The sequence below is a fragment of the Paralichthys olivaceus genome, chromosome 22, assembly GCF_024713975.1.
Source record: "Paralichthys olivaceus isolate ysfri-2021 chromosome 22, ASM2471397v2, whole genome shotgun sequence".
Taxonomy (NCBI): Eukaryota; Metazoa; Chordata; class Actinopteri; order Pleuronectiformes; family Paralichthyidae; genus Paralichthys; species Paralichthys olivaceus.
Window position 1 is genome coordinate 1801331 of NC_091114.1, and position 26958 is coordinate 1828288.

The following is a 26958-nucleotide window of genomic DNA, read 5'->3' on the forward strand; positions in this document are numbered from 1 at the left end:
TTCTGGTTGTGGAAGTAATATGAGCAACATTTCCATTTTCAATATGCACTTTCTTCAGATCTTCACATTTGGTCACCCCCCCACACTCATTGCATACATGGTCTTCATGACCTTGCATGGTCTTCGGTCCCCATACAGTCTTCGCGACGCATGCATTGCGCAAATTTTACTTTTTGTTCGTCGAGCTGAGTTAATTTCTGTTCAGTTGCTGTTTGGTCCTTGCCAACCTTTTAATTCAATCGATTTTCTATGTAGAGTGCCAAATCATAATACACATTATCTCAAGGCACTCAACATAGAAGGTCAAAAATCTTAGAGAAACCCAACAGTTCCCACAATGAGCAGCACTATGTTGACTGTAGAGAGATAAAACCCCTTCATTAACTGGAAGAAACCTCTAGCAGAACCAGACTCAATGTGGGTGACCATCTGCTTTTGACCGGTTGGGGTGAGCAGAGAAAAGTTTTATTTCAATAGCTTCCATGTCATGAGGCCCAGTGACCATAATTCCATGGTAAACTGTAGTGCTTCTTTGGACAAATAGAACATACCTCTTTGTATTGGATTTTAGGACTTCTTCTATTTGATATGAAATATTGTATCAGAAGTCAATACTTTTCTTTCAAAAGCTTCATTGTCATGTGGCCCAGTGACTCCAAATTAAGGCCGAATTGTATTACTACACTTAAAAAATAGAACACTTTTTGTTTTGGATTGTTTATTGCTTCTTCTATTTTATATTAATGTTTTTATTGACAAATAAGGCTTTTTTCAATAGCTTCTGTTCGGACCTAGTATTTGTGAACCACTTCACTGGACTTCAAAAAACAGATCAAAAAGGACATTTCCCACTTTTTCAATGGACGGGTAACACAACTGAGCTTTATTATTACACTAGGCTAAGCAAAGGACTGTTTAATTCTATTTCATGTGATGTTTATAAGTTTGACTTGTGTTGTTGTGATATTTGGTAATGTTATTTGAAAGCTAATGTTAGTTCTGTTATGCTGTTCAAAGAATCAGACTCTTTCTATGCATGCAACTAAATACTTTTTCTAACCTGGCACCAACACCTCCCCCACTCATCTCAATAAATGTTTTTCTTAACACACATGTTGTCTTTAATAATGTTATATATATGTAAAAACCTCTACACTGTCAAGAACAGTAAAATATGTTATTTTTCATAGCTTCCATTGACTCTACATTAAAGCCAAATTATAATAATACACTTGAAAAATGCAATACCCTATTTTGAATTGGATTTAATTGCTTCTTCTGTTTTATAGTAATATTTTTATTGAAAGATAATGATTCTTTCATGTCATGTGACCTAATGACTCTTAATCAATGCCAAATTGTATTACTCTTTTAGTAAAATAGAACACACTTTGTTCACACCTCTTTATATTGGATTTTAATACTTCTATTTTAAATTAATAATTCTTTAGCACATGTTTGTAGTTTTCTTTCAATAGATTCAATTTCATGTTCAGTCTTTTGCAGTGGCCCTAAATCAATGGTAAATTGTAGTGCTTATTTTTACAAATGGGACACACTTTGTATTGGATATTAGTACTTCTTCTATTTGTCATCAATAATTGTATCATAATTTCACGAATTTCTTTAAAACAAATTCCATGTATTGTGACCCAGTGACCCTAAATCCGACATCCAATAATACTATGGCTGAGACTTCTGAGTTTCTGTGGATGTCATTTAAGACCTTAACAAGAGCAGTCTCAGTCTCTCCAAGATCCAGACTTATTTTTAGTAATTCCTTATTATCATGCTGTACCAATAAGTCTTTCAAGACTCTGCAGCTTGTCCAAATGCTGCAGTACATGTCCTGACAAGAATCAAGAAAAGAGATCACATCGGGTTCACTACACTGGCTTCCAGTAAATTTACATAAGATGTGACAAACAGAAGAGAAAAGAAAAAGTAATAATACAAAACAGGATCAAATTTAGCAGCAAGGTGGAGCATTAACTGAGGCCAAAGGCCTTAGTGAAGGATTGGTGCTTGAGGAGTTTTTGAAGATTTCGACAGATTCAGCATTGCATATTTCGGCAGGGAGAGAGTTCTAGAGGGTGGGGGCTGCAACACTGAAAATTCTGTCTCCAAAAGTTTGGAGTTTGGTATTGGGGATGGAGAGCAAACCTGAGTTTGATGATCACTGCCTTCTGAGTGGACTGGAGGGATTTGTAAGTGAGAAGGAGTAATTTGTAGTTAATGCAGGCCTTTATAGGGAGCCAGTGGAGGTAAATGAGGGTTGGGGTGATGTGCTGCCAGGGCTTAGTGCGGGTGAGAACCCTGGCAGCGGAGTTCTGTACATATTGGAGTTGTTTCAGTATGTTGTCAGGGAGAACGAACAGAACTCTATTGCAGTAATCCAAGCGGGAGGTGATGAAGGCATGGGTAAGGGTTTCTGCCACAGAATCAGGAAGTGAGGGCCGGAGTATGGAAATATTTTTGAGGTGGAAGAAGACAGATTTGATGTGGGATTTGAAGGAGAGGGTGGAGTAAAGAATAATGCCCAGGTTGCGGACCTCTGGGGATAGGGAAATGGAGCAGCTGTTGATGTTGAGGAGGAGACATCCAAGCTTCTGGAGAAGAGCCTTGAGGGTCACAACCATGAGCTGTTTCTTATTACCGTTCAGTTTTAGGAGGTTTGATTTCCAGATTTTGATGTTGTTTAGGCAGTTGACTATTGACTGGTAGGGGGAGCTGAGCAGAAGGATGAGGGCTTAAGTAGAGATGGGTGTCGTCAGCGTAAGAGTGGAAGGTAAGGCCATGTTGGCAGATGATACGACCACGGGGGAGCAAGTAGATGGTGAAAAGAAAGGGGCCCAGCATTGAGCCTTGCGGCAAAGGTAAGATTGGAACCATGTGAGAGTTGTTCCAGTGAGGCCAAGGTGTTTGGATAGGTGATTGAGGAGGATGGTGTGGGAGATTAAAGGATATCTAAGGCCAATACTGGTGTCAGGACCTTTCCTCTAGCTGTGCTATAGGGGGCTGGACCAAGACATTCAGGGGCTAAGAAAATATTAATTTTCAGAGTTAGTTTAAGAAGAAGTTCTCATTTTCCCTATAAAAAATAGTACACAAACAATTGATATAGAAATTGTTTTTAATTGAAGTAGGCCAAACAATATTCAACAAACTATTAGTAACCACAAGGAAAGGAAAACAATGTCCTAGAATTCATGAGACAAACACATCTGTGGAGGTGGTTGCAGCTGCCTGATTGGTGAAATGGACATGGTACCTATGGAAGCCACTACCTCCGAAAAGTAAGGCCATGTCCAGCATGACAGAGAGATAAACATCTCTCTCAGATCTCCTAGTGGGAAAAGCCAAGCAAATGGTGTCTCAGTAGATTGAGAAGGCGAGGGCAAATTCGGCTAGAGTTGAGTCCTTGGAGCTAGAGCGGACTGGATTCCTGTTTGGTGGCTTATCCAAACCAGACAGTGACGGATGTGCAGATAACAGATTGGATGGTGGCAGTGTAGAACTGGATCCTGAGGCAGGAATTGAAGGGTTGTACTTCCTGAGCTGGCACAGAAAATACATCCTCTGCTGGGCCTTGTACATCCTCTGCTGGGCCTTTATTCATAGTTCTGACAATGATGCTCATTATTAATGACTTTGTCCCTGTGACCTTACGCATAGCTCGTAGCAGTGAACAGTTGCCTATAGAACCTGTAGAAGCTACTGGCCAGTGAACTTAATTTCTTGCTGCATTCACTTGTACTTGGACATCATTGGAGTTTCACTCTTGTAAATTTCCAAACATCCCAAAATGATCCAAAACTGTGATGGTAGCTGGGGTGGCAAGGCATTCCCTATGCCTTCCTGAAAACACCACGTTATTTGATGTGTCATATTTATTACATTTTTAAAACCCCATGTTTAACCCTTCGCCCCGAAGGCTGGCCAAGAGCCACAGCTCTATTGAACCAACAATCCCATTGTCATTGAGCAGCAATGATTTTATTCACTTAAAATCCTGATCAGAGAGAAAATTCACCTTTACTCCCCAAACACTCAGTCAAAAACTGTCACCTATGAAAAAAGTGTAGACCTAGACTCACGATTAGATCAGTTCTCCCAAATAACCCTTTCATAGTTATCTTCAATAGTCTCATCCACTAAAACTTCAACCTGCTTGCTGGACCCCATCCCTACTCAGCTCTTTGAAGTCGGCAGCACTGTATTCAATATTATCATTAGCTCTTTGTGGGATTACTCGGCCCACTCCGGGAAAGTACGGGAGGAGAGAATGGCGTTTTAATAGTGTCCTTTTATTAATTGTCCGCCTCGTCAGGCCACCACACAAATATACACAGGCTTGTCTATCCACACACGTCTACACGGCTGCTCCAGCTTCCCGAACCCAGCCTACTGCAAGAGAACAGAACCAGGGTACGTAAGAGCGTGCTCTTACTGATTGCCTGATTACCTGATTCTGCACAGCTTTCAGATCACCGGCTGAGCCACTCCTCACTGTTGTCCAGCAGTTGGCGCCCTAACCACACCCCGCCATCATACTCTTTATTAACTGGCTATGTACCACAGGCAGTAATTAAGCCTCTGCTAAAGAAGCCTAGTTTAGATGCAGGTATCTTAACAAATTACAGACCTATATCAAACCTCCCCTTTACTTATAAGGAGCTGTTGTAAATCAGCCCTTCTGTCACCTCCAGAGAAATTACCTGCAGGAGGCCTATCAGTCTGGATTTAGAATGCATCATAGTACAGAGTCAGCACTTTTAAAAGTCTCAAATGATATTCTCCTAACCTCTGACCAGGGACTTGTCTTCATGCTGATCATGTTAGATCTCAGTGCTGCATTTGACATCATTGACCATGACATTCTCCTTCAAAGATTAGAGCAAGAGGTGTCATGCACAGGACTAGGAGGAAGGACTCAGATGCAGAGTTAGAAGAAGCTGATTCAGCTCAGGTATTTATTGTCACACAAATACAATAACTGGAGAACAGAGGGCGCCTCGATAAAGAGGGAATGATTACAAAACTTGCAAATAAAAATCCTACCTTCCGTGAGGGGATAAGGGAAGGAAAAAACAACACTTAACTAAGATCTACTCTGAAGGGGAAAAAAGCTATGAAAATTAGTTACAAATCAAATCTCCTCCGGAGAGGGAATAAACTACAAACAAAACTCCTACAATGAGGGATAAGACTTCTAATATATATAAACAAAAATCTCCTCCAAAGAGGGACTAGATCTAAAGATAGCTATATTTATCAATTAGATTCCACTTTGTTCATGTTAATAATGAATACTCATCATACACTAAAGTTAATCATGGAGTTCCACAAGGTTCGGTTCTTGGTCCAATACTCTTGTTGTGCACAAGAAGGAGCAGGTTTGATAATTGGCAAAAATATAAATAATCATAAAATATGATTATTGAATAATAAAGTTATTAATTATCATTAATAAGATGGGGCACCACCCTGGTATCAGGGACCAATAATCAACCTGTAAAAATCAATTTTAATTTGGGAAAATTAAATTAATAATCAATATATGTAATATTAATGATTTAATCAAACAATGAAGGTTTGAGTCCAAGCACTGACTATTATAATCCAGCTGTATTCATAGACACATACACAAAGAATCCAATTAAAGCTAGTTCCTTACAAATAATTTATTCAACATAGCAATATCAATTCACATCAATAATACTAGTTCAACAAACAAACACACATGTGGCACTGTGTATGCGTGTGTGTGTGTATGGATATGTGTGTGAGGAAGGAAAGGGGGGTGAAGTAAAGATGGCGTGCCAGGTCACGTTGGTGACGTTGTATCGCCAAATCCAAAATGGCGGCAGTGCCGCGTGATTCAAAAGAAGTAGTGGTAGAAGAACAAAGGATCAGATGATCTTGTGACTCTAATCACAGAATGGTGATCTATGACGTGGCTCAATCCTACTATATGTCCCCTGAATGTATACAAATGTGACTTTGTATTTATCCGTGTCTGAGGGAGTGTGTGTAGGGGGAAGAGAAAAGGAGTTATAAAGATGGCATACAAGACCACGTTGGTGATGTCGTGTTGCCAAATTCAATATGGCGGTTGGACCACGCGGTCTAACAAAGGTTTAACAAAGGGGAGGTCGAGAACAACAGACAATGTGACCTGAACCGTGGCTTTAGCCGCGGGAATGGTGATCGATGTGTGTGTATGTGCGTCTGAATGTGTGTGTGTGTAGTGGGTTAGTGGAGGAGAAGAGTGAGAGGAAAGAAAACATATAACAAATAATCAGAGTATATCTAATCAACCCTGTCAGTAATATGCTGTGATTTTACCACACAGTGATGGAGGTCTGTCCAGCTTGACACCGGTCTTTTAACAAGTAAAATCCCAGCTATGTCTCTAACGGTAACAATCACAGTGCATAGGCGCTGTGTGCAAGCTCGTAATCTACACACGGAGCAACAAACAGTAAATACGACGTAATAACGAGGTCCGACACAGTACGGTATTCAGCAAAACTGTTAACTATTAAACTAGTCTCTGCCCAGACATAGGCCTCTTAATTGGCGTGGCTCTGCGTTTCGTCTGTGCGTAATTGGCGCGGTCCATGAAAGCAGGCGGGGGCCGTTATCTCGTTCTGAGAGCGGCGGCGATGAGCTGGTTTCCTCACTGGCAGCGGTGGGGAACAGCGAAGTCGACAAAAAGGAGGGAATTCTGTCCGTTCTCCTTGACGAAGTCTTTCGTCCTTCTGCAGCACAGATGACTGTACGTAGCTGGCGGTGGATCCTTTGGTAAAAGTCTGTAAACTCGATCCACGAGTGAAAGACGTGTGGCCTAGGTCTTTAAAGATAAAATAAAAATAAAATAAAATGTACTCAAAGTAAAACTAAGAATAAAACAAACGTTTGAGGAGTTGCTCCCTTTTAGCAACCATGTCTCATTGGTGGTAACAACGGCGCACGGGAAAAAAGCAAAGGAGTTGCGGAGCCTGGTCCATTTTATCACCTGAGTGACATCACGGGCCGTTCCTGGGGGGCTCCAGGATGGTCTGTTGGCTCTTAGCCAATGAGAGGCTAGAATTGAAATTCAGCCAGCAGTTTACAACTTCAGGGGGGGTCTAAAAGGAATGCGACCACACCCTAGCCTAGCCTAGCTATCCTGCATTGTATTCTTTGTTCTTGCCTGCCTGTTCCTGACCTGACTGCTACCCCGTTTGGATTTTTGATTCCCTTCTTGCCTGCCCCTTTGGATTTGTTTGCTGTATGGACTGATATCCTGGTTTTGACCTCTGCCTGTCTTTTCTCTGCTCTGTCTCATCACCCTTGGTGATGAGACCCACCAGAGTTGTGTCGTCCGCAAAATTCACTATGTGGTTGGTGCTGTAGGATGTTGTGCAGTCGTGTGTCAGCAGGGTGAAGAGCAGGGGGCTGAGCACACAGCCTTGGGGGACCCCTGTGTTCAGTGTGATGCTGCTCGAGGTGCTGTTGCCGACACGTACTGCTTGTGGCCTCTGAGTGAGGAAGTCCAGCAGCCAGTTGCAGAGGGAGGTGCTTATCCCAGGTTTATCCAGTTTGCAGATGAGATGTTGTGGGATTATGGTGTTGAATGCTGAACTGAAGTCTATGAACAGCATTCTCACGTATGAATCATTTTTGTCCAGGCGGGTGACGGCTGTGTGCAGGGCAGAGCAGATTGCATCCTCTGTGGATCTTTTGGCTCGGTATGCAAACTGGAAGGGCATGAGTGAGTTTTTCCCAGGTCTGTGAGATGAAAGACCTAACATTGGTTATATTTCTTAAATGATAAAAACACGATTGCACAACCTTCTTAATGTGGGGTTCAAAGCACAGGTCAAAGACCAAAACCAGATTTCTGGCTGAGAACTTGATAAATGTAGTTAACCAAGAATGTGTTTTAATTTATGCTGGAGGTGGGACCAAAGACAATTATATCAGATTTGGAGAGGTTTAGTTGGAGGAAGTTGTTTACCATCCAGTGTTTTATTTCAACAAGACACTTGTACAGAGTTGCAAAGTTTGATTGGTCATTAGGACTGATACGAATATAGAGCTATGTGTCATCAGTATAGCAGTGAAATTGGACATTATATTTGCAGATGATGTTGCCAACAGGGAGCATATTAATGGAATATTTAAGGGCATGTGGGTGATTCCTGACCACTTTTCCAGTCTGTCAATGAGTATCTAGTGGTCTGCAGTATCAGAGCAATGCTGAGGTCCAAAAGAACTAGGATGGAGGATTTACCTGCACCTTTAGTCAAAAAAAGGTCATTGCAGACTTTTAGAAGCAAATGGATTGGAATGTTTCAGATATCTAATTGTGTTTTGGGTGTGGTACTAATGGCTTTTTTGGATAAAAAAAGTGAGTTTTGAAACAAGTCTGTAATTATTGAGAGAGGAGGGGCCTAGGTTGGGGATTTTCAGGAGTGGTTCAAGTTTTGATGAAGCCATAAGTCAGGGAGGTGCTTATATTAGCTAAAATAAAAGACCAAAAAGTAGGCAAAGTCCTCTTCAGTAGTCTGGTAGGAACTACATACAAGTGGTAAGTAAATAACTACATGTGCTGAACTAATAATTGAGTTCAGGTAGAGTCACTGGTGAAAAAGGGCTGACGGATGACACAAGAACTGATCTAGAGGTTGAAGACTCGGGAACAAGCAGGTTATGGGAGGGGCTGCTGTCAGTCATGGATCGAAGTTTTGGAATTTTTCTGTAAAGAATAGCCTGTTATAAAATGTTTTCAGTTGTCAGGTATTGCATGCAAACAATTGTTTGTTGGGACTCCCAAATTCCAGTCAGGTATTTTAAAGAGCACTTTTGAGTGTTTGGCTTTCTAACAGATCTAGGTGAGAGAGTAGTTTGTCCATGCCACTTACACTGCAGCATTGTATTTTTTCATTAAGTCCTTCCTTAAGTGTGCAAAATAAATATTTTGTAAAGCTCTACATACCTGCCTCTTTAGAGGGTTTAATGTAATCTTTAAACCATGGTGTCAGATTTGAGACTGATCTAATTCTGGTTCTGATTAGGGCAAATTAATACAGTGCTGCAAGGCAGATGTTATATGAAAATTTTAAGTAAACACAATACTTAAGAGAGCAGTTACATAGATATTCCATACTGTCGATCTTCAGGCCATAAGATAAAACAAGATCGAAAACATGGCCCTTTTCATGGGTAAGCCCAGTGGGTTGTAAAACAGAAATACAAGACTCTAAAAGGTAAAGAAATTCCCCTGCCAGAGTATCCCTATACAACACATGAATATTTTATCACCAATAATTCATCTAATCATAGTTAGGCAGATGTAGAGAGAGCAGATCTGAGCATTTAGAGAGACTACTGGCATTGGGTTTGAGAGGCTGATAAACTAAAAGGAATTCAATAGGAAGATGTTTGTTAAGACAAAATTTTAGGCTTTCAAACTAAGCAGATTTTATGGGTACATCTGGAAGGGGAGGAGGCAGAGATTTTGGGGGAAAGTAAATTAAAATATGCATATTGACTTTTCCTACTCGTGAAGGCAAGAGTATGAGCCCTGAATATAACACTTCACAACTGAACATCAACCAGTGGTGAATTTGCGCAATCACGCTGGCTGTGTGACGTGTGGAACATCTTTGCTTTTCATTTCAGCTCCAATTTTATCAGATAACATTGTCCACACTGCCTTGGCGGGCACCAGCTGTGTTGTTGTTGTGAACACGTCTGACTAGAGAATCTCCTGCTAGTAGTTTCTGTCACTAAGCAAGCAACTGCAGAGTAGACAATCTGCTTCCTGTTTACACTGGTCCAGTGTATGTAACTGGTCTCATAATAAATGTTTTCAGCAAGACATTTAATCTCAAAATGTTATTGTATCATTTTCCTGATGTGTCTAGGCTGATATAAACTGAATTACACCTGACACTATCAGATATAGGCTAGTTGACTGCAGTTAAACTTTTAAAGTAAAAGTACTCATTTGCCAAATCATTATATATTTCACTTTAAACCGTTTTATAAGAAAGGGTAAAAATATTGATAAAGTGTGAGAGCTTGTTTCTCTCTTTGATTTGTGGTAAGGTACTGGATCATTAAAGCATTTGAGAACGTCAGAGGGAAAAAGATTTTAACAACTCAGACATTTGAAATAACAAAAAAAATTCTGAAAATAAATGTAGTGGAGTGTAAAATACAATAATTATCTAAATACTGATCAGAGTAGAAGAATAAAGTAGCATAAAATGGAAATACTAAATTACAGGTTTTATATTTTGTGAAATAAAAAAATCTATATTTGGGATTTACAGTATTTGTGACATTGTGCAGTGTAAGCTGACCAGCCTGCAGAAGAAGAGCTATCATGTATATCTTGGGGTGTTCTTCTCTTAAGTGGGCAACAAAATAGGCTTGTTAAGTGTATAGATAAGTTTATTAATACAATAACAAGCAACTGGGGCCAAAATATTGAAATCTGCATTTTTGAATAAATAAATCCTGGGCATGTTGAACTCACTCAGTAGTAATCCTGGAAACAAACAAACACAAATGCAGATGAAAACATAATTTCCTTGGTGGAGGTAATGAAACCTCAATGTGAGTAATAAATACAAACAAATATTATAGCGTACTAAATTAAGTGTCATCCCTAGGAATATTATAAAATAATAATACTGCCCAACTGCCTTGTCCGTGCGGTATCTCAAAAGAGAGAGAGGGGGGAGGGGGAGGGGTGCAAAGATGCTGAGCCCTTCCAGTGAGGCCAGTATGAAAAGCCTTAACGCAGGAACTGGGAGAGGCGGGGCTTGTGGTTCGTGTTGAATCTCCCGTGGATTACTGACAGTAACGGTCTGTCTGTCTTTCATTCATCGCCGGAACTGTGCACACCGTACATCAGCCGTGACTCTTCGCACGATCCCGTCTCCTCCAACCACCGACATCAAGGACACCACCACCGGCCATCATTCCCGGTAAGACCTGCAGCGCACACGGCGGGAGAGCGTTACATAACGGATGGTTCAGTGTGTCCGATACGATGTCTAGAGGAAAATTACCAGCCTGCGGCATATATGATGGAGGGAGCGCGTGCGGTGCTCAGTGGTGCTGAGGGCCCGTTGTTTTCATTGTCACGGATCAGATTAATGCTTAATGTTAATTTCGCGTTATGCAATATTATTAAAATGTGATGTATGCTCCTCAGTAATGATGATATGGGGATCTTGTTGGATTGTTTCGTCTCTTTTCCATCTGCTGTGCTCATTTATCTCGGTGGTATCACTAATGACGACATAGACCACTGCTGATCAGGCCTATGGAGCTTAAACCTTGAACCATTCTCACACCATGATAACTGTCCCTGCAAAGACAGCCTGTCCCGCCACAGTCATTTGAATGCGGCGATAAGCATTTTTAGCATTATGACATTGCTTAAAGGTCATTTTTTTCAGCTGTTCCTGTAACAGTAGGACAGATGACATTAAAAAACACACATTCAAAACAACATCATACAATATTTACGTAGGTTACAACATTTTTCGATGAATTTTGATTTTGTCAGAATTGTCTTCTGGTGCTGTAGTGTGTACAGGATAACATTTTGTGTTTTGTACATTTGGATTCAGATTAGCCTCATCGGATCAATTATTTGACTCATTTTGGAATGGGAAATTAAACACCAATACATACCAAAACATAGAACAACTAAAATTTAAATATATTTGGTTTATTCAAGACTGATATAGTTACACATTAAACATTTTTGAGGTTTGGACCATTGATAAGACAAAGCCTGACCTTGGACTGAGAGAAATTGTGATTGCACTCTTTTTTTTCTATAATACTGCATCTAGTCAAACAATTTTCAAATAATACTGTAAAATGTATGGCATTAATGTCCTATCTTTATTCAAGTTAAATTGTCCTTCAAACCTCTGCTCTCTCTCTCAAATAGCTCCTGTTTAAGTGCAGATTTGCTCTTCCCCTGTTCTACACTGTCAGTCCACTATCAGATATACTTCTGTCCTCTGCTTCTGTGTGTTTGTGTGACTTCTACTCTTGTACTTGGATTTTTATGACATTACCCTGTCCACAGTCCTGAAGAAGCAGTATAATATGTACTGATATGAAGGCTATTGTCTACTTATGGCTGGTTTTTAACGATCCATCATTTATGTAAAAATTATCAGGATGTAGTGAGGTTAACAGTCTAAACTCATTAATGATATGAATCTGTGTTCATATTGATTATATTTTCTGAATAAACCCAGGCAAAGAAGGAGTTTTGGTGTGTTAGCAAAATATTTGGTATTGGTACATTTCCCATTCATTACCCTGAAATACGGATAACTAGAAATATGTTGTTTGTTGCCAAGCAACGGTCTTTGCATAATTAAATGGATGCAGTTATCAATCCATCATGTTATATGACCAAAAAAATCTGAAGAAAGTAAACAGAGAATTAAAATTAAAAAAATATGAGTTATGTTGATGACTGATTTGCTGAAATTTGGTTTAACTGTAACTGCCTGAAAAGAAAGCTGTAAGAAGTAAAATCAATCCACCTGCAGTGAGATATAGTGGTCAATGCAATACCTGACTTTCTATTGGTTTTAACAGGGTAATTTCACAAACATCTGTTTGCAAGAGCAGAAATGTGAGAACAGAAGTTTGGTGAGTGCACAGAAGCAGCCTGAGAGTTAGGGAATGAGTTAAACTGAAGCTCAGGGCATTTGTGCAGCAAAAGTATATCTGAGTGCAGACAGTTTAGAGAAGGAGCAAAGCATATTTGCACCAGAGAAGGGGGTCTGATCGAGAGAGGGCAGGGTTTGAGGTAAACCCATTTCAGAATCTGTAGGCTGAATTGAAAAAAAGAATGCCCTCAAAATAAAAAAACATGTTCTTGAATTAATATAAGAAAGAAAATCATATCAACAGTCCTAAAGTAAGTCTAAATATTATGCTATTACGTTATATTTCTTATAACGTACATTACGTAATTACGTTATATATTTTTCTGATTGTTTATTTAGCACCTTTAATGAATATACCTTATTACTGACATGAAGAACCAACACTGATTTGTCTGCAGTGATTTGAGATTTATGAACCAATCTGCTTATCTTGATTCAGAACCTCTCAGAGGAGGATGAACACCTATTTAGCAGGACTGGACATTTCCTTAAATTAGGACTGTGGCTATTTATTTTCCCTATCAATTTATTAGTTGATTATTTGAAGGGACTAGTCAGCGGGGCGATACAATTTCAGAACCTTAGTTATTAGGGAAACGCGTCCAAGAGTTTATATAAAACTATGTAGATGACCAGAGAAAAGCAAGAAATAATCGCTGGAAAAGCTGGAACCAGAACAGAAAACAATAAATGATGTGAACACTACATTTCTGTGCCAGTACAAATTAATGTATTGGATATTTTTAATCGATTCAATAGCTTATTGATTAATTAATATTATTATTATAATATTATTAATATTATTGTGGATTTAACCTAATCCAGATCATACCAGATTGGGATTTCTAATGACATGAAACATTTTCAAACTTTTTCAAATCAGAGCTACTTCTTAATTTCTGTCGATTAACTTAATTGAATAATTGACTCATTCATTTTTGTTTCAGCCATAGATAACTTAAATACTGTAGACACAATATTTGTATATTTGAGAAGCACACAGGATAAACAAACATTTGCAGTCTGGTTTTGATTAAGACTGCTGTTTGATTTGGATCATTTATTGAGTCATGTTGACCTGTTGTGCTGTAGTACTTGGACTTAACTCTGAATATTTAATTTTCCCTTTGAAACTTAATGTAAATTGATTAAATCGGTATAATCGACTCTCAGCATGGGCACCAAGAACTAGCCTGTATGGAGTCTTGCTGGCCTTTAGAGAGTTATTACAATGGATTTCTAGTCATTATTTTGAAAAAGGACACATTTAGAAAGTGATCTATAGTTTTAGACATTACACCTTGCAGATGTGGTCATTGAGGAATGCATCTGCTCACATAGAAAACAAGCACCCAGTGAGCGTCAGACCAGAGGTAGAGCTCTATTAGCTGTAGTGCCACCTACATATGTATGTATGAACCTCAAAAAACAAGGAAATACCTATGTAAACAGATTAGATGATGAATTTCTGATATCTGCAAGTGGTGGTTCTATCTTATACTAAGAGTGCAAGCAGATATATTAGACTTGTGTCATTTAAAATGGATCATATCTTATTGCTATTCCTGTTACTCTATCACCTGTCTCAAAGTGATCGTGTAGGGGGGAGTTACAAGGGCCAGTGGGGTCAATTTGCAATTATGAATTAAGATGTCAATTGCAGTAGTGATATTTGAACATTGCGTAAGTATCACAGCTGCGAAGAAGCTGCAGTTGTTTGGTATCAAATAATGATTCAAATGAAATTATCAATAACATACAGACATTTAACAAAAGTAGTTTTACATTAGTAAACAAGATTTTTACACTTTTCAGTTCCCTTCTTTTATATATTTTTTATTTTTAGATTATCCATTTTAGGTCTTCACTGACCACCTGGTGTGATATTGTGTTTTGCATTATCTTTTGTGGAAAAGAGAGCTTGGTTAATCTCGGCCCTTAGACAAATGGCTGATTCGTGTTTATATACAGTGAAGGAATCTTTTCCATGACCACTATAGTATACATTTGTGCCATTTTAGAAGATTTCAGATTTCCTTTTCTGTTTTTCTTCCTGACAGAGTTGAACATCACAGACTCATCAATTTCTTTAAACGTTTTCATTGCCTTACAGACGTCTCTGGCTGAACAGAGCCAGGGCAATGTTGTGTTACCTCACCTGACTATAGCTCAATAGTTTCCTGGGGTTGTTTTCAAGAACAGTATACGTTTGCTGCTATAAAACATGAATTTGATAATAATAATTGTTGGGTTTGACCAACAGTCCAACCCAGGGTCTTATTCTGACTATGGTTCATATAGTAGTTTGCACCTAGCCACATTTACATTGGGGAAACTCACACACACACACACACACACCATCATCATATTGCTTACATTACATGATAACTAAGGAATTAAATACTTTCCACTGTCATGAGGGAGAGAAAGTGAGGTAGAGATTTTGGCTTTGATCTGATGTCTTTTGACAGTTTGGTATTTGGAATTGAAAGCATGGCCTTATTGTATTAATCATGGAAGGGAGAAAAAAAATAGGAAAACACAACAGGGAGATCCTATTCTTTTCACACTGTCAACACATTTATTCACACAGTCCAGTCTCTCTGTCTTTCTCATGGGCAGCTACGGCTAAGGAGGTAAAGTAGGTCGTCCACTAACCAGAAGTATGTCAGTTCGACCACCTTATACCTCATTTCGATGCAGAAGTGTCCTTGGGAAAGGTACTGAACCCAAAATTGCCCATAATGGCTGTGCCCACTGTGTGATGTTTGAAAAATGTGTGTGAATGGGTGAATGGCAATGGTAATGTAAAGTGCTTTGAGTCATCATTTACTATTTACAATGCAAACACAAGCAGGATAACATGCCATCTATAAAGACATGGGATGGGCACATCTGTGTCTTTTTTGTGTTTTAACAATACAAAATCTTGATTGATTTGATTCAGATTAGATTAAACTTTATTGTTATTGCACATAATAGTTAGTACAGATAAAATGAAATGCTGTTTTACATCTAACCAGAAAGTGAAAATAGTAAATTTGTATTTAACAATACAAAATCTGGTGTTATAATTATCAGAATTTCCCTGTTGGGTGGCGTCTGAGACGACATTGAATGTATATTATTTTCACACATTCCTATGTTGTTAAAAGGCACCTTGAGGGATTAACCGCATAAGCGATGGAGTTTGTTGAAGGTTCCTCATGACGCTATTCAGACTGTGTAAATAATACAGTTTCTCTAATGCTTGGACAGCCCACACATATTGTGCACCAACAGCAGAGTTGAAAAGCTGCCAGAAACATGCTACAGGTGTTGGGCCCTCCAGGGACACTCTTGTTTTGTCTCCTCCAGTCGTCACCATCCCTCTTTTCTATATGTTTATGTGTATGAAGTCAGAAAATGCATCACTCTCTGGAGCTGATTTGAGTCATGTTTTTAAGCAACAGTGTTTTTTCTGCCAAAGAAAAGCGTTTAAGGTAGACTGTAGAAGAAGTGGAAACACCCTCTTTAATGTGACACTGCTGCCATTTCCCCAGGGGGTTGAATCCAGTTGTATTTCTGCAAATTTGGAGGAGAGGATCAGTTTCTTTGTTTGACAGTCATCTCATAATGTGCTTCACACACTGATGTTTGCAGATGACTAGGATCCTTTTTAGGTTTTCCATAATTGACTGCAGTTGCTTTCACATCTTCCAATGTGACAGGCTTAAAACACAAACTAAACGTATGTTTACACACTGTGAGATTAAATAAGAAGCCATTTTAAAATCTAGATCAGATCACAGTTTGGTTTTTTAATGTCTGAATAAAAAGTATGTTGTAAAAAAAATAAAGCAACAGCAGTATCAAGTGATTTTCTCTATTTTATACTTAGTTTTTAACTCTTCTCAGTTGTTAACCCATGTGTTGACTTTGCTTTACCTTTGCTTTACATCAGTATGTGATGTTCCCATGACAGGACACAGTTCTGGTCATTTATCAAATATTGAGACTCATGATTAGCACCTGAATCTTGAATCCGATCTGAGGGGGTGCTGCTTCCATATCCTATCATTGTCAAAATCATCTCGTCAACAATTATGTCCTTACGGTGGAGGGGCTTGAAAATGGATCAGTTTGACAGCAAGGTCTATGAATGTTGAACATCTGTAATAAACAAAATCAGAAAATGGTAATCTTAGGTGGAAAAGGGGATCCAGGTGGGTGGTTTTTGCTCTGTAAAGTCTGCAATCCAACAAGAGAGGGGCCAACCTTAGGGTCGGAGCAAGGTTTTCTTTTTGAAAGGTTTTCTTTTTGATGTAGAGATAGAATCGAAATGACCGGTCTGTAGATGGACCAAGAGGGAATAAGAACTGATGTGGACAAAGGTTAACAAAGTTTTCTGTATGATAAGAACATAGCAAAGACACACAGAGAAGGTGAGTAAATATGGAGTGTGTGAATGGAAAAGGTTACAGTGTTTCAACCAGGAAATTATCACAAAGTATCATGATTCCGAATCATTTTGGGTTGATGACATTTCTAACAAGTGACAAGACGCAAAAATAAAAAAACAATAGGAATACAGATTTAGTAAGCTTGCTTTCATTGTCAATGTTAAATGCCTCCCTAGACAAGCTGCAACACATTCTGAACAAAACACACCCTTCTAATAGCACTAAAACCTCAGAGATTAATGACTATGTTGGTGCTGCAGTGCAAAGAGAAGGCCAGGAGAGGAGGACAAAGGAGAGAAAAGAGAGACGGACAGATTTAGGAGAGCGGGGGGGGGGGGGGGGGGGGGGGGGTCTAGAGAGGCTGGGAAGAGGAGGTTTCGGGTTTGAAAAATGAATGAGGAAGTTAGGATATGAGGAAGGCTTGAATTAAAATAGAGGGAGGCAAAGAGGAGAGGTCAAGAGGAGGCTTGGAGAATAGTAGGTGGATATTGTCTGGTTTAGCAGACAGCCATCTACTACTGCAAAGCCAACAAGGGCTTTGTGTGTGTGTGTGTAAGAGAAAGAGAGAGAGGAAGAGAGATAGAGTCAAAGAGAGTACCTATAGTAACAAAAGGAGAAAATCATATATCATAAATATTTTTTTCATATCAGTAGATATCGATATAAATCAAATAACCAGAATTTATTTTTTTGCGTATTTGTTTATATGTACAATGTTCTTCTTATGTACAAATGTTTTGTCTTCAGCAAAAAATTATTTTACTTGCTCATGCAATCATCCTATGCCAATGCACATTTCTTAGAAACATGTCATACAAACTACTACAGTGAAATTGTATATATATATATATAAGCATTTTTTCTTAAAATGTTTTTTTCATATTGCCTCCTTATATTTATTTTGCCTACTGCTGTAACAACTGAATTTACCAGTGTGTGGATTAATATAGTTTTATCTTATCTTAAATCAGCGTCACTGCACTGAAGCACATAATTTTACTGGTCTATTGAGGAAAAGTTATATCACAACAATTATTGATATCGTTTTATCGCCCAGCCATAATTAAAAGACGCACTACAGCAAGCTGTGATGATTTTTTATCCTCCCTCACTGTTTTATACTGTGTGCTATGAACACCCTTCTTAGTACATGCTCCTGGTTTACATAAATGCTACTGACCCATAAATTCACTCATTATCCAATCCACTAAACACATTTTTAGTTTCAGGGGTAAACAGCATTGCAGACAAATCCAATGCAATTGAAATAAATGGGGACCCCCTATGTCAAATTTCCTGCTGCTTCCACCTCCCGACAAAATTCTAGTACAATGGAAACCCCTTATAGGGATCATGTTTTTCCTGGACCAAATTCATTATTATAGGTGGTTGATACTATAAAGAATTGCCTAGCTTCTGTATGATAGTCCCTTGAGGGTAAGGTAATGCGCACACATACACACACTAGAGCTGCAGTATAATAGTAAAACATGCGATATGCAATATAATTTTAAACAAATCAACTTTTAAACTGTAGGATCAGAGACGTCAACTGAGTCTTTGAGAGAGAGAGAAAGAGAGAGCAAGCAACAAAGTCAGTGTATGTGTGTGTGGTACTTCCCTCAGGTTCTGGGAATATCATAGGTAAGCTACGCAATTCTTCAATATCATCTACCACTCATGGTGATAAATTTGACCGTGATCATAAGAAGTTTCCTCAGCGGAATTTAGTCGGGAGGAGGAGCGAGATTTGACGGAGCCTACTTGCAATTCTCTCTCTATTCTCTTCTTCTGACAATTGACGGAAAAAACCCGTCCATGATCGGAATATCTTTTTCTTTCTATTTATTATCTTGGGTAGCAGGGCTCCATCTGATTGGCCAAATATACTGACATGCAGAGTGTGAATTCATGGCACATGGAACACCATTTATCTCAGTTCAAGCAGTCTTTTGCGATTATATATATTATATCGCGTAGGTTGATATCGAGATTAGAATACATTTTGCATATATCGTGCAGCCCTCACACACACATGCACACACACACACACACACACACTGTTCTGACTGTGTGTACTGATCAGAACTACTGTATTATTACAGCTATATACACAACTAAATGCCAGGACTCTATAAAGCTGTGCTTCTTCCAGTCCTGCAGTTACAATTAAAACCTTGTTTAAAATTAATAGATTCAGTCAACAGAAGTGCGAGTGCTTATACTTGAAACAGGTAAAGGAATTATTGCAAATATTTATATTTGTGACATAATCGACAAATAGACATTAAACCTGTGGTGAAAGATCATCTTCACTGTCTATTTCAGCAGGCAGTGTGGCTGCTCTAACCTGATAACATGGACACTGAAAAGAAAAGCATGTTTTTCCACATCGTACATGTGCTGCTCAGGCAGCAAGTGTGGCCCAGGTGGGAGATGGTTGTGAGACACGCCTGAGACATGATGCTCACACAATGTAGACACTCTGATCAGATAACATGGGCTGAGGTATGGGCCCCCTCATACCTCAAAAACTATTGACCAAAGAATGCAAGTGTGCATCTTGCGAGAGGTCATACTGCTGTTATGTGAAATATCTGTGTAGCAGCAAGCATGCTGCTAACCTCTAACATTACCCAGAGAATGCAGGCACGTGTTCTGCAGAGGGTCATACTACAGTTATGTGAATTATCTGTGTGTGGCAAGCATGCTGCAGACTTCTAAGGTTATGACTAATGATTGCAGACAGGCATTCTGTGAGATGTCATACTACTGTTAAGTGAAATGTCTATAGCAGCAAGCATGCTGCAGACATCTTCGAGAAATTGTTCTACAGTTATGTGAAATATCCATGTGTGGCAGCGAGCATGCTGCAAACCATAAATTATTTACTCAGCAGAACAATGCACCCAGCCATCCACCTCCATCGTTGCAGCATTTATATGACTAAAAATTTTGCTGCTCAGGCATTAGCACTCATGGTCTTTTGAGCTGAGATGATGAAGCCCGGGGACTATGAAGTTTGCTGAAGACCAACGACCCATGGCTTTTACTGTGGATTCAGTGACCAGGGCAACAGCGGTGGTAGCAGCACCGATGTGAAGGGAGTGCGAGGTGTACTGCTGGGACCCCAGTCTGGATAATTTGCAGGGTTGGCGAAGGCGAGATGTGAATCAACATCCTGACGTGGCCTTTCCTTTTTTAGTCGGGAATAAGGGTACATTTTGCTTTGCTTGAGGGTGCCATTGGCAAAGGTGTGTCCCTACAGTTCATAAGAACACCATGGCACTCCAGCAGAAGGTGGATCAGCATGTCTGCAGCTGTCAGCTCCTGTGCTGATCCACACTCATCTCATCAAAAAGTGTCTGAAAACATGAACAAAGGAGGAACTCAGATAAGGCTTCATTATTAGCTCTATATTATGTTGGTTATATGATAATGTCAGTTTTTAGGGGTTGTAGGCTGTAATGTTTTTTTATCCCACATATGCAAAACAATAACAAAATATTCCTGTAACATACAGTATTCATATAATAATTGTTCAGTGGTGTCTCTGAAGTTTTGCAGTCAGTGACTGACGTGCACTGCACAGCTAATGTTACAGTAACATTACTCAGTAAGATGTGAACACAGAGCTGTGGTATAGAAACACTGTGTTGTGTTGTTCTTGTTGATATCAAGCAGACCATAATATAATGAAAACACAAACCTGTAGCTTCATTCTGCTCCCAGTGGTTCAGTCTCTCCTCCTCCTCACTGCTGCAGCTCCAGGATCTCCCCCTCTTCTCTTGCTCACCTCAGTACAGCTCGCAGCTGTTTCAATGTGTAAACAGAGAAGACACATGTCACCTGCTAACGCCGTCTCCCTGTCAGGCCTGCATTAGCATTCAGCTAATTCAGCTACCTAACATCAGTAATAAAGCACTACTTTTTACCCCAGGAAAGGCCCTTTATATTTAAATACTTTACATCGAGGGGTCCTGTCTACGGTCCACTCTAAACCTATATTCATTGTTCTGTGATCAGCATAACTTAACTTAACAGAATTTTACTTTAGAAATGCATTCCAATGGCATTCTTTATAGTCAAACCTTACTGTTGGTAATATATTTGGTAATATTTTTAATTTGATGCTGAAACAACAAAATTATTTAATAAATAAAAGACAAACACAATTACCTCATTTACACCTGCAGAATGTTCTCTGGGTGATCAGATAAAGAAATGATAGAGCTTGACCACATCAATAAATAAATGCACCCAAGATACACCGAGAACAGATTATGATCTGATTGCCCAAACCACCTCCCGTATACTTTGTGACCACATTAAACACAAGTGTAAATGTAGCTGCATTGTCAATCCACGTGGGTGAAAATAATTACCCCAAATGACGAAACAAAATCATTGCGGTAGCAGCTGCTAGGCAGCTAGCAGCCATTCATTATATAAAACGCAGCTGTCTCCTCCTTAGTCATCACATTATTCAAGACCCCTGTGAAGTAAAGACGCTCAAAAAGCAAGAAAACACAATAGCACAGCTTTGTGAATGCTACGAATAAATCCACCATACAAGAAATCCACTGGTAAGCCTATATTACTACTATTTCTATTCTGAAGTATACATACTGCATTTGCTATCGTCAAGAAAACCATATTCATGAATTGGAAAACTAGATATAATGTTAGTATGCCATTATGGGTCAAGCTAATTTACAGAGCACATACTGTATGAAAAAATTATAGCGTCTATAAAAAAACATTCAAAACTATTTCTTTTACTAATCTGGAAAACCATTTTTATTTGTCAAGCTCCAGTGTGTAAGATTTAGTTGAAAGGGATTTTTGGCAGAAATTTAATATGAAATAATCCTAGTAATGTTTTCACTGGTGTGTAATCATCTAAATTGTATGAATTGTTGTTTTCTTTACCATAGAATGAACCTTGATATCTAGAAACTTTGTATTTACATGGAGGGGGGTCCTCTCCATGGAGCCTACCATGTTTTTTACTGTCATCCAAACTGGACAAATTAAAACCGTTTTAGTTTTCATCCAAACTGGACAAATTAAAACCTTTTGAGTTTTCATGATAACTGAAGTTCACCACAGGTTCTCTCTCATGTTTGGAAGGGGAGGGTGAGATGGGGGTATCCGACTGGAACATGTAACTTCACCACTAGACGTCACTAAATTCTACACACTGAACCTTAAAACCTTCTTGTGAGCTGACCTCACTGCTAACACACCCATGCCTATGCAGACACACGCACATAATAACAAATAACCTGACTCTCATACATCTAGGCACAAACACAGCACTCAGCACTAACCCATTCTTATACAGTCGACACAATTCATGCAATCATTCTATTTATTTCATTTTAATTACTTATTTATTTCTCCTTGAACTTGCATTTGAAATGTCAAATGTATACGTATAAAGATGTCCTCCAAAGAGGGTTGGGGTGGCGGGTTATTAAAAAAAAGAAATAATAATCATCCCATGCCTTACTGTTTGTTTGATTGGTAAGTTAGGATAAGAATATTAGAGTAGAGGCCCAGTGGGAAAAAATATCACCTTTCCTTTACCTGAACCACTGATTAACAGAACTCAATTAAGAAAACGCAACTAAATTTGGATTCTGATGAAATTCAAATAGGAAGCGAACTACCTAAACAATAGTTTCACCAGATGTTTCATGACGTTCTGCTACCTCTGTGCTGCTCGCCAGCAGCTCAAGTAGTGATGGTAGTTCAAAAGTACGCAAGTACACACACTGTCCCCAAATCCCCCACCCCTGTCAGAGAGGATGCTGATGGTGACACAGATTCTACCTCTTTCATAACAATTTAAGGTGAAGACGTCAACTATGTTGAGCACTTTTTAATGGCAGAACCGTGTAAAATAATCTGAATCAGAATTAGAATCACTTTTATTGCCAGGTATGTGAACACACACAAGGAATTTGACTCTGGTTTTACTTTGCTCTCTTAGTACAAACAGTTAAAAAAAAAAAAAAAACATAGAGATAAACAAGAATGAAGACAAAAACAAAAGCTATGAACATATAAAGCTATGCACATATACAGTGTGCGCAGTATATTGGTATGTACAGATGATGTTACTGATATTTGAGTCCGGTTTTAGCTGTTTGACACAGAGACAGCCTGAGGGAAAAAACAGTTCTTATATCGGGATGTTTTGGCGTACAGTGTTCTGTAGCGCCTTCCAGAGGGGAGAAGTTTAAACATTTTGTGTCCAGGGTGTGATGGGTCTGCAGAGATGTTACCTGCCCGTTTCCTGACTCTGGACAGGTACAGGTCCTAGATGGAGGGCAGGCTGACACCAACAATTTTCTCTGCAGGACCTTATTGTCCGTTGCAGTCTGTTCTTTTCCTGTTTTCTGGCCAATCCAAACCAAACAGTGATTGAAGAGCAGAGAACAGACTGAATGATGGCAGAGTGGAATTGTGACAGCAGTTCCTTAGGTAGGTTGAGCTTCCTGAGCTGACGCAGGAAGTACAACCTCTGCCAGAGCCCAGAAACTTGAAGGTTTCAACAGCAGTCACAGTGTTGTTGGTGATGGTGATGGGCGACAGAGGGGGGGGGGGGCGTATCCTAAAGTCCACTGTCATCTCCACAGTTTTGAGCATGTTCAGCTCCAGATTGTTCTGACCACACCAGCAGACCAGCCGTTCAACCACCCATCTGTAAGCAGACTCGTCACCGTCCTGGAGGAGGAGTTTAACAGACGGGTCTTTAGAGGTGCAGTCGTTGGTGAAAAGGGAGAAGAGCAGTGGGGAGAGCAGGGGACTTTGCACAGTTCCAGGGATCTGTTGAAGATCTGAGTGAAGATGGGAGCCAGCTGGTCAGCACAGACCTTCAGACAGGAGAGTGACACACAGTCTGGGCCGGGTGGCTTCCTGATCTTCTGTCTGTGGAAAAGCTGACATGGTCTCCTGTAGTTTGTGATGTTCTGCAGGCCTCGCCACACTGACGCCGGATCGTTGACTGAAAGACTGTTTTTGATCTTTTCAGCGTGGCTCCTCCTAGCTGCTTTCACCTCGGTTGTCAGTGTGAACCGGATTTTGAATAATAATAATAAAATAGTTTCACCTTTATAATTGTAGCACATTCTGGCCTACAGTGTCTGTTGAAAATCAACTGATTCAGAGTTTACAAAAGAAACTACTGGCCCATAGACAGCAGAGTTGACTCAAAATGCATCATCTTATACCTGCATCACCCTGAAGATTGTGGTCCAGTATTGATGCAAAATCTGCATATCTAAATCTGCAGAAATGAAATGGCATTTTGAATTAAACATGCAAGAGTAGTCTTACATGTTACTGTTTATATCCTTTGCTAGTACGGGCTGAGAAAAGACTTCTCCAGGCACCACTACACTGCTTATCCTCTGGCTGATTCACGATTTCACTCTCATCACTAACTTCTGTCAAAACCAAATGTCAGTTAAGGTAAAAGACAACATGGGGACCACAGTTGTGGATTAAGGAAACAAAAGTTAAACAGTTTTTGTTTTCAGTTATGATTGTTTAAAACATAAAACATAAAATGTAAAAAAAATGCTATAGCTTTTAAATTTGAAGAGGCACTATAATGTTCATTTTGAAAAGGGATAATTACATTTTCAACAATTGGGAAACTTTATGAGTTCATTTCAGCAGCAGGGACTCAGCACACTATGACCTAATTAACAGACTGCTGCAGAGTAAGAGCCAGTATTGGCTGGCCTGGCATGCCTCACTTGTCATTGAAGGTATTGATTTACAGATGGTACATAAAGGTCACTTTCCGTTGGATTAAATGGAACTTATAGTATATCACATAGATGTTGTTATATCTACACTTGGATCTAACCACAAAAGGTAATATATATATATATATATATTTATATTAAATTTTTTTGTTTGTTTTGTTTTGAACATTAAACAATCAGTGCTGTGAACAATACAGGTGTATGTGAGACTCACAAGGTGTAACAGTTATAACATTTTAGAGTTACTATTTAAAATGTTATAATAATAATTGAAAAATAATCAATTAAAAATAGGACTGTCAAAACTGACCCATATTTTGGATGAAAAAACATCTAACATAAACTCATTTTTTTCCTCACTCAAACTGAGGGTCTAAGGACAGAGGGTGTCACTCCATGTACAGATTGTAAAGCCCTCTGAGGCAAAATGTGTTTTGTGAATTTGGGCTACGCAAATAAAATTTGATTTGATTTGATTTGATATATATCACAGAACTGGGTTATCCATGGCTGAGGAAGTAGAGTGGGTCATTTACTATCGATTGTGGTTTTGTCCCCAAAGAAGCGTGCTTGGGCAAGACACTGAACCTTAAATTGCCTGTGACAGTTGCAGTGTGTGAATTGTATAATAGAACAGCAATGCATATAGAACCACTGTATGAATATGGGTGCATGGGTGAATATGTGTTTGGAAAAGTCTGGAAAATTGCTACAAAAATTGAGCATTTAACTTTATTTTAAGGTTAAAATGAAATAAGCTTGCCTTTTCTAGAAATCAGTGGTGAGTCATCTCAAGGAGAAGGAAGGAGAGATTTCAATACCAGTAAATCTATTGGTTAGCAGTAACAATGACCTCTGTCCTCATAATGTCAAGCTATGGAGACCATTGCTTTATTTTATGTCAGGTAATAATTAATCAAAATGCATTTAAGAAGAACATTTGTCATGACAACAGTTTGGATTTTTTGTAATTTAAGCAAATATTTTCAATATGATTGAGAATAACAGGTCAGATACTGCATATGCAAATATTCGCATATGCATTTTCTGAAACCAACAGTGTTGGGGACAATGTATATATCATATAGTTTTTGCATGGCAACAAGCACAGAGGGATGATTTTCAGATTTACCAACTAATCATTTTCTGGTGCCTGTGTGTCACTGGTTTGTTTCATGTATAGGCGGGGCAGTGAGGGAAAAATGACATGGAGCCTGCTATCACACAACAGGGTGGTATGCCTACTGGCATGAAGCACTGGAGCCAAGGATCTATCCTGGAGACATGAATGATTTTGGTGTCCATGTTCTCATCACTTGACCAACAGGATATTCTACCGAAGACATGGTGTGTTCCTTTGAGTTTTGTATTATTCAGGCACTCAAGAGACTTGTTATTATTATCATGATGGTCTTATCTGTTCTTTGTGAAAGTGGGGGAATACAAAAAGGAGAGCTGGCAACAAACTCCAAATAAATCAAAGTTGGCACAGTAATAGAAACAACATTTTTCATTGATGAGGAATATGTCCAATACTTTCCCCTTCAGATTGGAGATTCTCATGCAATTTGGTGGAAATTTGGTAGAAAACCAATCAATCTCAATGAATCTGAGCTGTTATTTGTGACAAATATATATAAGTTATGGAATTAGTCTTATACAGCCTTCGATCAACAAATGTGGGTATGCAAACAAAATGTATTATTGCCTCTGTCATAACTAAGTATAGTAAATTTTCACCATGAATTTTAACTGATAATCCTGACTGCTATTCATGTGAACAAAATGACCGCGAACGAGAGAGAGAGAGAGAGAGAAAGAGAGAGAAGCAAAATAGCATTGCTCTCATTGGCAGGTCTGGGCAACCCAGCCTGGCAGCTCATCTCAAAGCATTAAAGCATAATGGAAAAATACCAGTGTGTGTGTGTCTAGGTGTGTGTGTCTGCTGTGACCAGACAGTGTTTTCATTACAAATACCCTCACAGCACACATGGCTGATTGATAGATTATTGGACCATGTCTAGC

General features: G+C 39.1%; 1 protein-coding gene across 5 annotated transcripts in view; it reads left to right on the forward strand.

The window, feature by feature from the left end:
• Window positions 1-10757: 10757 nt before the first annotated feature.
• nat16 (N-acetyltransferase 16) overlaps window positions 10758-26958 on the forward strand; it is a 32015-nt gene continuing 15814 nt past the window's right edge. For 2 of the 5 annotated variants that reach the window (XM_069518355.1, XM_069518356.1), the window contains exons 1-2: window positions 10758-10988; window positions 26117-26280. In XM_069518355.1, the coding sequence (XP_069374456.1) occupies window positions 26222-26280 (59 nt within the window). In that variant the 5' untranslated portion in view covers window positions 10758-10988; window positions 26117-26221. Of the gene's footprint in view, window positions 10989-26116; window positions 26281-26958 lie in introns of those variants that run through there. The other 3 variants (XM_069518357.1, XM_069518358.1, XM_069518354.1) reach the window with 2 other exon arrangements.